The following is a 15925-nucleotide window of genomic DNA, read 5'->3' on the forward strand; positions in this document are numbered from 1 at the left end:
GGCGGTCCGTCGCCCCCGAAGGTTGTCGGTCGCATGACGTCGTCGCTTCCGAACTTCGGCAATGTGGCGATCCGACACCCGGCGGGCGACCCGACAGCGACTCGACCTCTTGGCACATACGATCCATACAACGAGCTACTCTGGCTAATACAACGACTCTCTCTCCCTACACCTCGCAGCGGCCGTACTTGTCGATAATCGGGGCGAGCAGCTGCGCCGCGCGCGCCCCGTTGATCACGACGCTCGGGTCGACCTGCTCAATCTTCTTGGTGATCGGGTCCTCGTAGACGTGCTCGCCGATGAGCCGCCCGTCGTCCTCGTAGTGCCAGACGAACGCGAGCGTCCGGCGCACGAGGTACCAGCCCTCGGGGTCAAACTTGCTCGACGCGGCCGGCGCGGCGGTCGGGTCGTTGCCGATGCTGCCGAACACGTCGTCGCCCAGCATCTTGCCGGGGACGAACTGGGAGAACTCGGCCTCGCCCGCAAAGCCCCAGTCGTGCACCGCCATCTTCTGGCGCCCGGTCCACATGACGAGCATGTCGAGCGCGGCGAGCGTCTCGTAGAATCCCCGCACGGCCTTCATCCCGTCGAGAACGACCGTCTTGCCGCCCTCGATGACACGGTACCGCGGCTCCTCGATCGTCATGTTGGGCTTGAGCAGCTCGTCGTAGAGCCCGGACACCTCGAGCAGCCCGTGCCGCCGGTAATTTACGAGGATCTTGCGGTGCTTGTCGCTGAGCTCGCCGTCGATCAGCACGTCGACGTCGTCCATCATGGCGACGAACTCGCGCTCGTACGAGTTGAGCGGCTTGGAGGCGGCGGGGGCGGGTGTGTGTGTTCCGTCAGGCATTGTGGTGCTGGGTTGTTTGTTGTGCTGTTGTTGCCTGTCGACGCGGTATAAGTACTCCGACAGGAGGAGACGACGAGACTCGAACGTGGGCAGCGCCAAGGCCTGGGTAAACCAAGCTCGCGACGTCGCGAGGACTATCTAACCGGTGCGGGCAGCGATAGACGCGCGCAGAAGGGTACAACCCCGAGGCCACAACCCCGATCCGAACGCACAATCGCTGCGGAGAACGCTGTGGGGATCGTGGAGGCCCCCGGGCCGAACAAACGTGAAGGATGCCATTGGTCAGCGATTGCGGGTGTGCCATTGTCCACGAGCGCGGCCAAGTCGCCCGCGGGCATCACCTGACCGTGTCGCCGTGGTATCGGTTTACACGACGACGCGCGGTTTAACCGCATGCATGGGACTGCTGCGCAAGGCTCGATGCGTCGTGATGAGCCAGAGTCTGGTCGTTGCGGAGGAGTGGAACGGGGAGATGGTTGGGGGGACGCGTCGCGGCGTTGGTCGCTTATCGGCGACCGGCTAGCCGTGGGTCTTGCCACTTGCCCCGCTCTTACGCCGGCGACACCCATCGGGGCCCATCAGGGCGGCGTCGTTCCGCCAGCTGCCCGCCGGCTTGTCCTAGGCAGGCAAGAGGCGGGGCAGTGACCGGCAACGCGCCGATTCTGCGGCTCGAGCAAGGCCCGTCGCCACGTGGCGCCTGTGGCGGGAGCTCGTCAAGGCACTGCCAGACCTCTTCCATTGCATGCGAGCAGACTCCACAAGCGGCAGACTGGAGCGCCGGCTATTTTTGGCCCAAGCAAGACGGCAACGAGCACACCGACCTCTTGGTGGATGGGATGTGCTCTTGCATATGGCCGCCCCGACGCGCTCCGTCAAGCCTGCGGCCCGCTCGAAGCAGCAGCCCCGCCCGCCCCCTCAGCAGGCGGCACCGCGAGCCCATATTCCCCATGCAGCTCGCTCCAATCCGTGCGCCCCCGCTCGTTCAACATCCGCAGGACGAGCGCCTCCCTCTGCTCCGGGGTGAGCGCGTCGACCGTCGCCCTCTGGTGCGCCTCGATGCCCGCGAGGTCGGGGCGGGCGGCGAGCTGTGCCTCCCGCTCTGCGGCCCATCGCCCTGCCAAGGCCGGTTCGAGAGCCCATTACTCGCCCGAGCTGCCGTCCACGAGCACGCGGGTGCCGTCCTCCCGCGTGAACGTCGCCCAGTTGCGCCGCCGCTCGGCTTGGAGCGCGTCGAACTGCGCCGTGGTGAGACTGCCCCGGTCTGTGATGAGGTAGTCTTGCGCTCTGGTGCTGCGGATGCCGTGGTTCATGGTGGTGGGAGAGTGGTGGATAGGAGGGGAGGTTGGGCGCGCCTGACGTCACGGTTTTGACGAGCTGTGGAGGACTTTGCAGGTGCGCGCTCGACTTGCTCCAGGAGCGGACGGGTCTGAAACCGGCGCCTGCTGCCGAGGCTGTTAGCGGTGTCCATCCCGAACTCAATCCTCCGCGATCATCCGCCTCCAGGAGCTCGAGCATCTTCGTCGTGCGCACTCCCGAGGACTTGTCGCACTCTCCGCGGCGCACATCTGATTCCAGTGGTCGCCTGCCTGCTCCGACCTCTGTTTTGGAACCGTCCACTGCCCACCTCCATGCCACGGGGCGCGCGTGCGTGGCAAACGCGTGGTCACTCGGCCTCCCGAGCACGACTGCCGCTCGAATCGTCGCCCGTCTGACCGGCGGAGGTGCCGCGGCTTCGCTGCCATAGCCCCCCCCCCCCCCGAGCCGTAGCCCTCCGCGTCCGTTGGGACGCGCTGTGGCTCGATGACACGCCGGGATATTCTTGGACCGGCGCGGACCCACCGCGTATTCGGGGAGCAGCGACGTCGCCGGTGTCAGAAGGGCTGGCAGCGGCATGGCACGGGGGCTTGGCTTGGGGTGACAATGTCCCGGAGCCGATTCAGATCCACAATGCACGAGGCATACTCGCCTGCCTCGGCTGGCCGAAGGTTTGTCCTCCGGCCTCCTCTTGGTCTTGGCACGGCCGCCGGGCGGCGTGCAGGCCGCGGGAGATCGAGTCGACGCTCCTCGCCGCCGGGCACCTCCTCGCCCGACATTGTCCGTCGCGATCGCTGGCCCCCTCGTGGCGACAGGCCTGGATGCGATCGCCACCGCTCCTGATGACGCCGGCCAGCTATTCCTGCATTCCTCGCCCGCCCCGTCGTCTATCACACCGCCTCCCCCACGCTCCCGATGACGCTCATGCTCATCCGCAGGCCTGCATGCACGTGGTGGACGCGCGCGTGTGCGGCTCCGCCTGTCCACGATGCGGCAGTGGACGCGCGGCCGAGAGCGTCGGCGCATACGTAGGCCGTAGGGTGGCGATTGTGGCCACCCTGCGGCTCGCTGCCCACCCTGTGCCTGCTTGATAAGACGACGTGGGCTAGTTGCCGCATCAACAACAACAAATTTACTGCGGCGGCGGCGGCGGCGACTCTAGCTCGACTCGATCGGCTCGCTATGCTCGGTGTGAGATGATACATGTGGTAGTGATGGATTAGGTACTATAGGAAACAGTAGTGTAGTCTATGGGGCGCGGGTGGTCGTGTCGTCACTGTCGATGCACACTCAGTGACGCTGACGTGCCCACTCCTTTTCGACGTCGGCCTTGCGGCGCTCGCTCAGGTCCCAGCGTGTGCCGAGCAGCGTGTCGCAGATGCCGGGGGAACCAAAGCCGTCCGAGAAGGAGACGTAGCCGCGGCGGTGGTGCTCGAGGTGCGAGCGGTTGTCGAGAAAGTCGGCGAGGAAGTTGGTAACCGCCTTGAGCACCATGCCCTTCTCCTCCTCGTGCTCGGTCGGTTCGGTGACCGCGGGCTTGTCCTCTGGCGCGGGGTCGGCCTTGCGGAAGTAGAGAGAAAAGTCGAAGCCAGAGTGCTCGTACAGCCCGCCGATGGCGCCGGTGCCGGCGACGAGGAAGTGGAAGAAGGTGCCAGAGCCGCCGCCGCCGACGAGGGCCAGTGGCAACAGGTAGGGGCAGACAATCTCGATGAAGAAGTCGATCGACGACATGTAGCACGCGCTGATGGCCGAGTTTGCCTTGGTCGAGTGGTGGACCGAGTGGCGGAACGTCTTCATCATCCAGACCGAGGGGAAGTGGAGGATGTACCGGTGGCCAATGTACTGGATGATGTCGTGTCCGATGGCCATGGCGGGGAGCGACGCGATGAAGCGGAAGAGCGAGAGCTGCTTGGGGCCGGTGAAGCACAAGCCGAGGTACTCAGACAGGTACATCATGGGGAGGAGCACCAGGATCTGGTTGCGGAGGACGTTTGGCAGGAGCTTGAGGTAGCCCGACTGCTTGAGCTTGCGGACCTTGACGTGCTCGAGCTGCTTGTGCTGGTCGGCGTACTCGAATATCAGGCCGACGACGTGGAAGACGACCTCTTGCACGAGCCATGCCTGCACCGACACGGGCCAGTTGGTAAAGTTGAGGCTGGAGGCGTCGAGGTGCTCCCATGGTCTTGTTGCCATCAGTGGCGTCAGACCTTGCGGCAAGGAGAAGAGGGGTTGTGATGATGACGATGCCATGGCGAGTGAGCTTGCTGTGGCAAAAGTGTGGATAAGAGTATATGACTGACGGGGTCTCGTCGGTTCAGCAACTCATGTAGCTGTATAAATCGTAGGGGGGACACTCGGGGGGGCACGGGCGGTCCCGGGCCAGCACGTCGCTGCGATGGCGCAGACGGCCGGCCGGCCGGTGGGTTGGCATGGTTTGCAGTGGCTGACTGATTGAGTAGGTCGCCAGTGGAAATTTACCGCAACATGGCCACTCATCTCTGTCCTCGTGCCTCGTGCCGCTGCCGTCCCTGCGCTGGGCTGCGCTCCCCTCCCCTCGTCATCGGCAAGGATACGTCACCAGTTGGGCCGTTCCTCCGTCTGCCGTCCGGCTGGGCTGCTGGGCTGGCGCTGGCGCGCTGGGCGGAACCGCCAGCGAGCGGAGATGAAAGCATGCACCCTAGGGTCCGTCTGGTGCTCTGGTGCTCGTTGGATGCATCCAGAATGTCCGGACGGACGAGAGGTCGGCAGATGACAAATTACGGAAACTGTGGCTATGGGCAGGCAAGGGCGAGGGCGACAGGCGCAGCAGCATGCATAGAGCTACCTGCAAGCTACCTGCAGGTAGCCTGCACGCTGCAGACCTCCCCTCTGCCGCTGCCTCAACCCACGGCAGCGTGGCGAGCAGATTTTCTTATCTGGGTCGAGCAAGACAAGGACGGCCGGGGAGGTGCCTGCAGTTTGCCACCCACAACCGGCTCTGCGTTCCTGCAACCAACCTTGATGCTGCCGCTGCTGCTTGAATCGTCGCGGAACAGAGCTGAGCCGCAGTGGACATTGTCCGCGGGCCTACTTCTTGGCCACATGCATGCTCGTGCTTGCCGACTGGCGCCAAGAATCGGCGCTACAGTGCAAATGTCCACGTCGCTCCCCATCGGCCACCTTCCGCCGTGCCGTTCCGATCACTCGGCCCGCTCGCGTTCCATCGGCGGCCGAGGGGGTGGACGGGGGTGAGCGCTGGCCATCTCGAGTCGACTGGCGCGAGCGGGCTCTACACAACCAAACAATGCTACTAACCGCCTCTGTCAGGACCAAAAGCCCCACAGCGACCCGCTCATATCCCAACCTCCCCGCCCCCCAACTACTCTCCGACCAGTTCACAGCATGAAACGAGAAACCCATCGAGCGTGCGGAATGGCCAAGTGCCTAGACTCGAGATCGCTGCTTGAGGCATGCTGCGAGGCATTGGACAGGTGCGCATCGCTTCGCCCGGGATCGCGAAACATTTCCCATGGTATCCCAGTTCTACTGGAGAATGCGGAAGCGCGGGTGTAGTGAGCCTGCTCAGCATGGGTTGGGCGCGAGGATACCGAGATTGTAAACAGAACACAAACGGCCGAGAGGCGGGCAGTGGCGAGCGGGCGGGACAGTGGCCGCCTTCTACCGCCATGTGGAATGCCGGCATCGGCTTTGCCCATTCTGCTCGCCCCTGTCGCCGCCATGTTGAGCTTCTAGACGTAAGCAGGTGCTTGAGCAATATTCGGGGGCTGAGGTCGCCAAGGAGCCCTCGGGGCGCACACGACGATGTGCATCCATCCTTCCTGTCGGCCGATCAGATCAGCATCCCATCCCATCGCTACCTCGCTCGTCGCCATTACCGACGCCGTCGACACCAGCGGCGTTGCTGGCTGCAGCCTCGGAGCTGTCCGGCGAGTCGGCCGACCGGCCGGCCGGCCGGCCGTTGGGTGTCGCCACCGCCGGATGGCGTATTTCCGTGTGCTCTCTGACTAACTAAACAAAGTGCGACAGCGTTAACCTTTGCTTACTCTGCATTGACACGGCGAGCGCGACGCTTCCAACAGCAGCAAAAGGACGCATCGGGGTGGATCGGACTGCGCGCAGGCCTGCTCGTGCGATAAGACATCCATCTGCCATCCGCCATCCGCCAGATGGCATCACCAGCCCCCACCACAATGGACGCCGGCTCGCTCTCCACCGCCGCCGAGTCACCCGCCGACGAGCCCAAGGCCGCCCCACCCCCTCCCCCGCCATCGTTCTGGAACGCAGAGCTGACGTTCGAGCGGCGCACCTACATCCCCGTGCTCCTCTCCCTCTCCATCGCGGCAGGCAGTGAGTGCCCCCCTCCACGCACGCTCACACCAGGCATCGACGTCTTCTCGGTCCCCGCGCTCGGCGTCTTCGTCGCAAACAACACCGGCAACCTCGTCTTCCTCGCCCTCGCTGCGTCCCAGATGAAAAAGTACGACCCGGAAGTGTACCCCGTCGCGGCGGTCGTCGCGCTCGTCGGCTCGTGGTTCGGCAGCTTCTACTCTGGCCACCTGGGCCGCTACTTTGGCAAGCGGCGCCGCGGCTACGTCGTCGCGGATATGACGGTGCAGGCTGCGCTCATCTTCCTCGTCGCGGGCCTGTACTACGGGCGCAAGATCCACATCCGCGACGGCCGGACAGAGTACGCCTCGATCTTCCTCATGGTGAGTGCAGCCCCCGGGCAGAGCTGACGCCAGGCCGTTTCCATGGGCAGCCAGAACGTCACCGTCAAGGGGCTCGGCGGGCCGCCGACCATGCCGACGCAGGTGGCCACCGGCGCCATGTCCGACTTCTTCGCCGACCCCAACCTGTTTGTCGGGCTCACAAAAAACCCGCAGCGCAACGAGCGCTTCGTGTTCGTGTGTGTGTTTGTGCTGGGCGGTATTATTGGCGGGTTCGCCTACCGCTACTCGTCTCCACAGCTCGCCCTCATCATCACGGGGGTAACCAAGCTCCTCGCGACGGTGTTCCTCCTCGTCTTGTCCAAGCCTGCACCGCCAAAGGCCGCTCCGCCAAAGGCATAGCGCGCGGCGTCGCGTCCCCATCTGTTGTTACCATAGCATCTGCATTCGCATTGCATCTGTCGTTGATACTGACTGCCTAACGCTTGCCGTTGCGCGTTGCCTTGAGGCATTGACAGCCCGAGCTCCCGGTCCAGCCCCACGCCTAGGCATCTAGCAACAACGGGGCAGCGGCCCGACGGCCCTCCTGCTGGAGAGGATGCGCCGCGCCAAGGCCGTCGCCGCGTGCCCCGCGAGGTCCTCAGCATCCGTATGCGCGGCGACTTGGTCGAGAGCGATACGGGCCAAGACGGCCGACGGCCACTGCCGACGCAGACTGCCTGGGCTGAAGGAGGCGTGCTCAGCCTCCTCAAGGAGCAACTCTGCCAAGGTGTGCGCTACGCCTTGGAGGCGGAAGCACCCGTGTCGAGCTCAATCGTCGGACATTTGAGATCAAGCCGCTGCGCGTTTACCTCGTAGCAGAGTAGTAGTCGCCGCATCGTTTATTACATGCACTAGACGGACAAGACACATGCCGTCAGTGGCGAGAGCTTGCGGAGGTGGCTTGTGTCTGCCCCTTCGGTCGGCGCGGAGCTCCGGTGGGACGAGCCGGCGGGACGGGACGGCGGTGAGCTCGATCCAAGTGCCCGCGGAGACGGTGACACCCCCAGACCCAACCTGGCTCGAACCAAACTCGCCAAGATGGGTTGGGCGGTGCCTCGAGCGGCGCTGGTACTGATTGGTCTCGGTGAGTGAGTCGCCTGTCGCGTCGGATGCGGCTCTCCCGTGAGGCACGCGCACGAGGCACACCCGCCGACATGATCGAAGGCGGGCTCGACATGTTGTGCTATCTGAGACAGCCCCGGGGGGGGGGGGGGCGCCGGAGGGGGGGATTGGTGAGGGGCCCGCCACTAGCGTTGTGCGCGAGTTTGTCTGTCCCGAGCGTCTCGTCGGTCCAAGGAGGCGACGGTGGCTGCGCTGCGCTGCTCGGAGCAAAGGCAAAGCCCATCCCGAGAGTAGAGACGAGCCACAGCCACGACGCATCCATTCTGGGGAGCCCGAGTGGTAGACGCCGCACCGAGTCTGACGCACGGTCGAGGCCAGCCCGCCCAAACATAAGACACGAGGGGGCGACCATTCCACGAGAAGGAATGGGCGTGTCGAATCTCGTGGCGCTCGTGGCATGGGCAGCGCGCGGCTTATGCCACGGGATCGACCGCGTGCCGGGTTCCTGGCACGCAGAGGAGATCCAGGAGGTATTAAGCTCGAGGCAGCTCTTGATGAGCGCGGCTGTCGCTGCCCAGACAAGTAGCTCTGTGGTTCCAGTGGCTGAGTGCGTGATCCGAAACACGCACCTCTTGTCCTTGTTTATCTCTTCACCACGATTAGAGTTTACGCTCGAGCTTGTTGCCGTCGTGCCGCGTCTCGCCCGCGCGCTCGCCCACCACGTCGTCGTCAAGCAGGCAGACGATATGCCGCGTCCATCATGGACTGGCCTTGGCGAGACGCGTCCTTGGCAGCCTCGACGAGGCAAAATGCCTCGCTACACCCCGCAGAACACCTCGACCGTGCCGTCACCTCGTCTGCCGACTGGAACACCCAGCATCCAGCACGGCGCACACCCACCCTTGCCTCGACGAGCGCGCCGGGGCTGGTCAGGACAGCGTGCAGCGTGCAGCGTGCAGCGCCGCGCTGAAACGGCGCCTCCCTGAGGGTTGATTGTGCGACAGGCAGGCGGCGGTCGCGGTCTTCTCCTTCTCGAGCACGAACGCGAACCGGACAGCATTCCTCTCGTAATGACATGCTCGTCCCAAACTATCACACTGCACGCCCCAGCCGATGGAGTTGGTGACCCCCATGAGGCCTGTCCACCTCGTCAACATATAAGCTGGCCCCCCGGCCCCCCCTTGACCCCCTGACAGACAACTACTAACCCCCCCACACTCGTTACCCCCCCCCCCCCCCTCCTTGGGCTCTCCGTCACGATGAAGCTCCAGCACGCCCTCACCGTGCTCTTCGCCCTCTCCTCGCCGGCCTTTGCCGCCGTCATCAACCCACGGCAGCAGGGCTCGGCAGGGTACGCCCCGGACAACATCGGCGGCGGCTCGGCCAGCGGCAGCGATAGCAACAACCAGGGTGCCGGTGCCGGCGACGGCGCCGGCGCCGGCGGCAGCGCGCCCGATGGCGGCCCTGCCTCTGGCCCCGACTCGGCCTCGTCCGTGACCGGTGCCCCAGGCGCCGCCGGCACCGCCGACGCCTCGCCCTCGCCCTCCTCCGAGCAGCAGGGCGGCAGCGACCCGGGCCAGGCCGCGGCTGCCCCCAACCCCGGCCCCAACCCCAACGCCATCGGCCCCGCCGGCACTGCTGCCGCGCCGGGCAAGGGATCCCCTCCCCCCGCGTCGCTCATCCCCTCGCCGGCGGTCACCCAGCCGTTCCCAACCACGGCCGGCCCGCTGCCCAACCCCGAGCACCTGCCCGTGCCGGGCAAGGCGCAGAACCCGATCCCGAGCGCGCCCCCTCCTCCCGAGCCTACCGTGTCGCAGAACCCCGCGCCGGCCGACGTCGTGGCCAGCGCCGGCGCCAATGGCCCGGCTGTCGCCGCCTCGCTCGCTTCCTCGGCCAACGCCGTCCTCGAGACTGGTGGCAGCCCGGGCATTGTCGGAGGTGGCCCGGCCGCCGCGCCGCCCGTCGGAGGCACCTCGTCCCAGTACCTCTATGTCTGGGCCGGCGCCGAGGGCCGCGTCAACGCCGACCGCATCGTCACGCTCGACTTTGACCCCGCCTCGCCCAACTATGGCCGCGCGATCTCGCAGACGCTCGTGACGTCCGGCAACGAGCCGCACCACTGTGGCCTGAGCGCCAACGGCCGCACCATGGTCTGCGGCGGCTTCCTGTCCCAGTTCAGGGGGCAGAACGAGCTCTTCATCTTCGACGTCGCCGAGAACCCGGCCCAGCCCCGCTTCGTCGCCAACAACCGCGGAGGCTTCGGCAACGTCCCCGACGAGGTCTTCCCCCTCTCGGACGGCACCTTCTTCCTCACCGAGATGGGCAACAACTGGGGCGGCGGATACCCCGGCCGCCTCGCCCACCTCGACCAGAACGGCAACCTCATCGCAGAGTACCCGCCCAACCCGCCGCCCGACTTCCTCCCGCACGGCATCGACGTGCGCCAGGACCTCAACCTGCTCGTCACGTCGGATTTCCTCAACCTCGCGTCGGCCTTCAACTCGGTCCCGGGCGACCCGGTGACCCAGGCCTCGGTCCGCGTCTGGAACCTCGCCACCATGCAGATGTCGCCGTGGAAGATCCCTCTGCCGAAGGGTACTGCCTCGATGGAGCTCCGCCTGCTCAAGCACGACCCCCGCGGCCGCGGTTACGTCGGCGGCACCGGCACCGGCAAGGTCTACATCTTTGACCCCTTCTATCGCACCGCGCGCCAGGTCATCGACGTCAACGACCAGCTGTCGTGGCTCCAGAAGGTCCTCTCGCCCAAGATTACCGCCCAGATGAAGCAGGTGTCCGAGGACGACCGCTTCCTGTACCTGCTCTACGCGTCCGACTATGACAAGTGGACCAAGCGTTCGGGCTTCTACTCTGGTGTCGCCGTCTTCGACATCCAGAACCCCGAGGTGCCCGTCCTCATCCAGGACTTCAAGCTGCCCGCGTATGCCGGCCCGCATCTCATCAAGATCTACGGCAACCGCCTCGCCATCACCGACTACTTCCTCAACCTCGACAACTTTGGCAAGATCCACGCTGATGGTGACCGCCACGTCCGCGTCTTCATCATCGGCCCCGACGGCCGCATCACCCCCGACCCCCGCTTCCAGGTGCCCTTCTCCAACCTCATCCCCGGCGTGCCCCTCCGCCCCCACGGCCTCGCCGCCAAGGTCATCCGCTAGTGTAGACACAAGTGTAGACAGACATTTTGATATGAACGCTTTCGGTTGTGCCGGCTGTGCGGCTGTTCCAGGTGCAGAGTGAGGTACAGCTCAACAGTGCTCTGCAGGAGAGCATTGCAGGCTCCTTTGCAGCCTGCCATATGTACAGGTCGTGGCAGCGGGGTGGCCACTCGGCGCCGTCGGCGTCGGTCTCGGCGCCGGTTTCGGCGTGAATCACGTGACCCCAACAACAACAGTGATCGACCATCTGCGTCGACCTCGACATTGCACTCCAACCCATCTTCAGCACGATGCGCGCAGCGTGCGACGCGTGCCGGCTACGCAAGGTCAAGTGCGTCGAGCTCGACGCGCGGTGTGCGTTCTGCACGTCGATCGACATTGCGTGCACGACGACGGCGCGCCCGCGCAAGCGAAGAGCCGCGGCGTCGCCTGGTCCCAGTGCCTCCTCGGCCGGCGTGCCCCCCGCTGCGCCTACACGACCTTCTCCAGTCGGCGCAGCAGCCCCGGCCTCCCTCCCAGCCTCCGCCGCCTCCGCACCCCACGCGCGCCTCCTCGGCGTCCCGGGCCTCACGCGCGCCGCGCTCGACGCCTGCCTCGAGTCCTTCTTCGCGACCGTCGGGCGCGTGTTCCGCCTCTCGCTCCCGCGCGACGAGTTCCTCGCGCGCGCCCGCGTCGCGCTGTACCACGCCGCTGGGCTCCCCGTCCCCGCCGAGCTCGACACGCCGCCCGCGAGCAAGCTGCTCGTGCTCGCCGTGGCGTGCTGCGGCGCGCCCTTCTCCCACACCCACACGGCGCTCGCGGACCCGCTGTACGCCCACTGCCGGCACATCTTGGCCCAGCCCGACCTCCTCTCGGATGCCGGCGCGCTCGACGCCATCGACGCCGTCCTCCTCCTCTCTGAGCTGTACGTGCGCTCGCGGCACGCTGCGGGCCGTACCCGCGCGAGCCCGACCACCCTCGACCCGCTCGGCAAGGGAACCGTCGTCGACCTCATGTTCTACCACAAACTGCATATCCCGATGCCTGAGTCGCCCGACCATGCGCGCCGGCAGACCCTCTTCTGGACAGTGTTCATCCACGACGCGATCCGCTCGGCGAGCGCGAACACGTGTTATCGGATAGCCGACGACGACTACGGCTGGCCCAAGGCCTCCGCGGTGGAAGGATCCCCGTACGCCGTGCTGACGGTCGCGACGCGGCGTATCTGCGAGGCGCATCTGAGCCCAAAGGCCAAGTGCGCTGGATTTGGCGACGACGAGGTCCAGGCGACGCTCGCTGTCCTCGCCGACCTCGGCCCAAAGCTCCGCCTCGACGTCGCGACACTGGAGGAAGCGTGCGCCTCCAACAACCCGTCGCCTGGACTCCCCGGCAAACCTCACACCAGGCTCACGCCCGTCGAGCAGCTCTTCATGCTCAGCATGAGCCAGTGGCTCCACGTCGTGCTGTGGGTCGCTGTGCAGGAGAATGAGGAGCGGCTGCCTGGCCAGACATCCGCCGCCGCCGTCGCATCCGTCGAGGCGGCGACCATGGCCGCGTGTGAGGTCATGGCCCGGCTCGCCGAGCTCTGCACCCAGCACAGCCTGCACGTACACGCGCCGAAGAGTATCCGCAACCACATGGCTGCGTTCACCCTGTTCCTTGTGCGCGCCTTCAAGGCGATCGACAAGCCGAGCGTCGCCCAGTCGTCGCAGTACTTTGCGCTTGCCGAGACGCTCAACCGCGGGATCCGCGGCGCCAGCCTGTACCCCGACTCTGTCGCACTGGCCGACACGCTTCGCATGGCACTGTACCACGCGTCCCGGGTACAGACGACCGACGCGGCGCGGGTCGCAGAGCGCGGGCTGCTGGCGCTCAAGGGCGTGAGCCACCCGGCGGAGATTGCGCCGACGCCGGCGCCCGCTGTCGTCGTCGCGGATGCGCCGCCAGACATGTTCCCACACCTTGCGCTGCCAGAGCAACCGGCCGCAGTGCTCGGCGCGGCGATCGCATCAGCCCCGCTCAGTGCCTTGTTCTCGACCACGTCCCCCGCGTCCATCAGCCCGGCCGCGTGGGCGGCCTTCTCAGACGTGCCTTATGACTCTTCGGTGGGGCTTGGCGGCGATCAACTCGACTGGCCCGACCTCGTCTCTACGCTCAAGGAGTGCGGGTTCGGGCTGCCATTTGCGCTGGCCTAGCTGCTGTATTGAGTCTGCTCTGGGCTGTTTCAACAGACTTGGAAGGACAGCGATGTCTTGGACGATTGCGGCACGAGTGTTTGGGGCTGCTCGCTTGTGTCGGCAACTATTTGCGGCAACGCCGTTTCGCGCGTTCCATCGCGCTCTCCATCGCATCACACTCACTCTGACCATCAACAACACGCTCCTCCCCCATCCCTGCTCGCCGACATCAACCCGGAGACATGCCGAGATAGCCCATGCCTGTGCGCCTCCGCCATGCCGCCAAAGCGCAAGGATGCGGCCGCTGAGGGCCTCCCCCGCCCGCCCGGCGCGCACAAGCGCGGCAAGCGCATCATGACGCTGCTGCAGCAGCACCACGCGACCGAGGACGAGCCTCTCTCCACACCGGAGCGTACGCCTCCGCCACCCCCGCATCGGCCGCAGCTGGCGGGTCCAGCACTCACCGCGTCCACCGCGCTCTTCGCCGCCGCCTTTGCGTCCCCCGCGCCAGCGCCGCCCTCGCCCCACGCCTGCCTCCTCTCCGTGCCCGGCCTGACCCGCCCCGCACTCGACGACGCCATCGGCACATTCTTCGCCTCCATCGGCCAGACATACCAGCTCTCCCAGAGCGAGCGTGTCTTTAGCCAGCGCGTCAGCGCGCTCCTGTACGACGTCGCCGGTCTCCCGCCCCCGCCAGAGCTCGCCGGCGTGCCCGCCGTGTCCGAGCTGCTCGCGCTCGCCGTCGCAGCACTCGGCGCGCCGCTGTCCGCGAACCCCCACCTCGCCCCAAGCCTCTACGCACGCTGCCTCGAGCTCACGGCAGACGAGGATGCGCTCGCGCGCGGCGGCATCGACGCCGTCGAGGCCGTCAACCTGCTCGCAGAGCGCGTCACCAAACCGCGACACGCCGCCCACCCCCTCCGCCTCGACCCGCTCGGCAAGGGGTTCGCCGTCGACCTCGCGCTCTACCACAACCTCCACATACCGCCGGCGCCCACCCACCCAGAATACACCCGCCGGCAGACACTGTTCTGGACGGTGTGGAAGTTTGACGCGATCCGCTCGTCGTCGGCGAGCACGTCGTTCCGCCTCGCCGAAGCCAACGTCGGCTGGCCGCTGCCGCCCGGCGCGGACAGTGACGTCCAGTTCGGCATCGCCCGCGTCGCGCGGAAGATTTGCGCCAAGCTACTCTCGGCGCGCGCAAAGACCGAGGGGCTCCAGGCCGCCGACGTGGACACGGCGCTAGCCGACCTCGAAGACCTCGGCCTCGGCGTGGGCGTGGGACTTGACATTAGCGCGATCCTCGACGCAGCAGCCCACGGTACGCCTCAGCACGCGGCATACCTCGTGTCGACGTACAACTGGATGTACCTCGTCGTCTGGATCGCTGTGAGGGACGGCGCGGGCGCGCTTCCGTCGGCGACGGTCGCCGCCGTCAACGACGCGGCGATGCGCGCGACCGAACGCATGGCCGAGCTCGCACGCACCGTCGCCGCACGCCAGCTGCTCATGCTCGCTCCCCGCGCGGTGCGCGACCAGCTCGCGGCGTTTGTCCTCTCCCTCGTCCGGCTCATGGTCGAAGGCGCTGTGTCGTCGGCCAGTGTCGCGGCGCAGTACATGGCGCTCGCCGAGACGATGATCGCGGCGGTGCGCAGCGCGTCGGCGTATCCCGAGACGGCGATGCTGGCCAACGTGCTCAACGACGCCGTGCACCGCGCGGTCGCCACGTTGCGACTGGACGCGTCGCCGGGGCCCGCTCCCGCTCCGCACGCTCCCTCCGGCCCCAGCTACGAGCAAGGCTGGAGCACGGTTGCAGTGCCATCGCCCACTGCCCACCGCGACGCGTTAGTGCCTCTGCCCCCTCTGCCGCCGGTCGAGCAGGCCCCGGAGGCCCAGGCCGACGACCCGGCAGCTGACGCGGACGCGTTCACGCTGGATCAGGAGCTGCTCGACTTTCTTTCCGGGTGCGGCATTGAGATTCCCTTCTTCACGTAGATCGCCATGCATAGAGCGTAGAGTGGCATCATATACCGCGCGGATGATGCACGGCGCTACCCGAGAGTGGGTCACGGGCCCCAGAGAGGCCTTGTCGCCTGCGCGTGTGGGCCTGGGAACGAGTTCGCGTCGGTCGGCGGGAAGAGCGGGTGGGACGAGTGTGGGTGGGACAATTGTGAGGGTGCAACCTTGACCCGCTGCACGTGCGGCGGCGAGCGACGCGAGCGACGTGGTGAGCTAGGGGATGCATGGGGTCGATGGGAGCTGCGGCCGCCGAAGCAGCTGAGCTGACGGCGTGCATGCAATGCCAGCGCTGCCTCGAGCTCGAGGCCGCGGCATATCCGCCGGCCCAAGTCCGCCATCGCCGAGCGCCTCGAGCGCGACTTTATGGCGGCCGTAGCTGGCAGCGACAGATGCACATACCCAGCCACTGAGTGATGAGCACGCCGCGGCCACGCACGAGGCGTGAATGCTCCGGGCTCCGGGCTCCGCTCGGCCGCTGCCCCGCAGCCGTGCCGCAAATGACGCGTAGAGTCGTCGCCTCGTCGCCCAAACCCACCGACAGGTGCGGCGACGCAGGCCAGGACCAGGTCGGATCACTCAGGTCAAGCCGGCCGGCGCCGCTTCCGCCACCTGCACGTCCTGCCTGCTGTGCTGGGCATA

At 66.6% G+C, this 15925-nt stretch overlaps 6 protein-coding genes across 6 annotated transcripts; 4 read left to right on the forward strand and 2 right to left on the reverse strand.

The window, feature by feature from the left end:
• Positions 1–166: 166 nt before the first annotated feature.
• Q8F55_008462 (uncharacterized protein) lies at positions 167–850 on the reverse strand (the record flags this gene model as incomplete). Its single annotated transcript, XM_069356858.1, has 1 exon — positions 167–850. One exon carries the CDS (start codon positions 848–850, stop codon positions 167–169), a length of 684 nt encoding a protein of 227 aa, XP_069204795.1.
• Positions 851–3454: 2604 nt separating this feature from the next.
• Q8F55_008463 (uncharacterized protein) lies at positions 3455–4414 on the reverse strand (the record flags this gene model as incomplete). The annotated part of the gene is made up of 1 exon (XM_069356859.1): positions 3455–4414. The coding sequence occupies one exon, from the start codon at positions 4412–4414 to the stop codon at positions 3455–3457; it is 960 nt and encodes a 319-aa protein (XP_069204796.1).
• A 1940-nt stretch (positions 4415–6354) lies between these two features.
• On the forward strand, positions 6355–7233 carry Q8F55_008464 (uncharacterized protein; the record flags this gene model as incomplete). The annotated part of the gene is made up of 3 exons (XM_069356860.1): positions 6355–6511; positions 6545–6873; positions 6907–7233. The coding sequence occupies 3 exons, from the start codon at positions 6355–6357 to the stop codon at positions 7231–7233; spliced, it is 813 nt and encodes a 270-aa protein (XP_069204797.1).
• A 1961-nt stretch (positions 7234–9194) lies between these two features.
• Positions 9195–11111, forward strand: Q8F55_008465 (uncharacterized protein; the record flags this gene model as incomplete). Its single annotated transcript, XM_069356861.1, has 1 exon — positions 9195–11111. The coding sequence occupies one exon, from the start codon at positions 9195–9197 to the stop codon at positions 11109–11111; it is 1917 nt and encodes a 638-aa protein (XP_069204798.1).
• Positions 11112–11401: 290 nt separating this feature from the next.
• On the forward strand, positions 11402–13285 carry Q8F55_008466 (uncharacterized protein; the record flags this gene model as incomplete). Its single annotated transcript, XM_069356862.1, has 1 exon — positions 11402–13285. The coding sequence occupies one exon, from the start codon at positions 11402–11404 to the stop codon at positions 13283–13285; it is 1884 nt and encodes a 627-aa protein (XP_069204799.1).
• A 258-nt stretch (positions 13286–13543) lies between these two features.
• Positions 13544–15262, forward strand: Q8F55_008467 (uncharacterized protein; the record flags this gene model as incomplete). Its single annotated transcript, XM_069356863.1, has 1 exon — positions 13544–15262. One exon carries the CDS (start codon positions 13544–13546, stop codon positions 15260–15262), a length of 1719 nt encoding a protein of 572 aa, XP_069204800.1.
• Between the last annotated feature and the right edge of the window lie 663 nt (positions 15263–15925).

Source organism: Vanrija albida (genome assembly GCF_041260175.1).
Source record: "Vanrija albida strain AlHP1 chromosome Unknown contig_7, whole genome shotgun sequence".
Taxonomy (NCBI): domain Eukaryota; kingdom Fungi; phylum Basidiomycota; class Tremellomycetes; order Trichosporonales; family Trichosporonaceae; genus Vanrija; species Vanrija albida.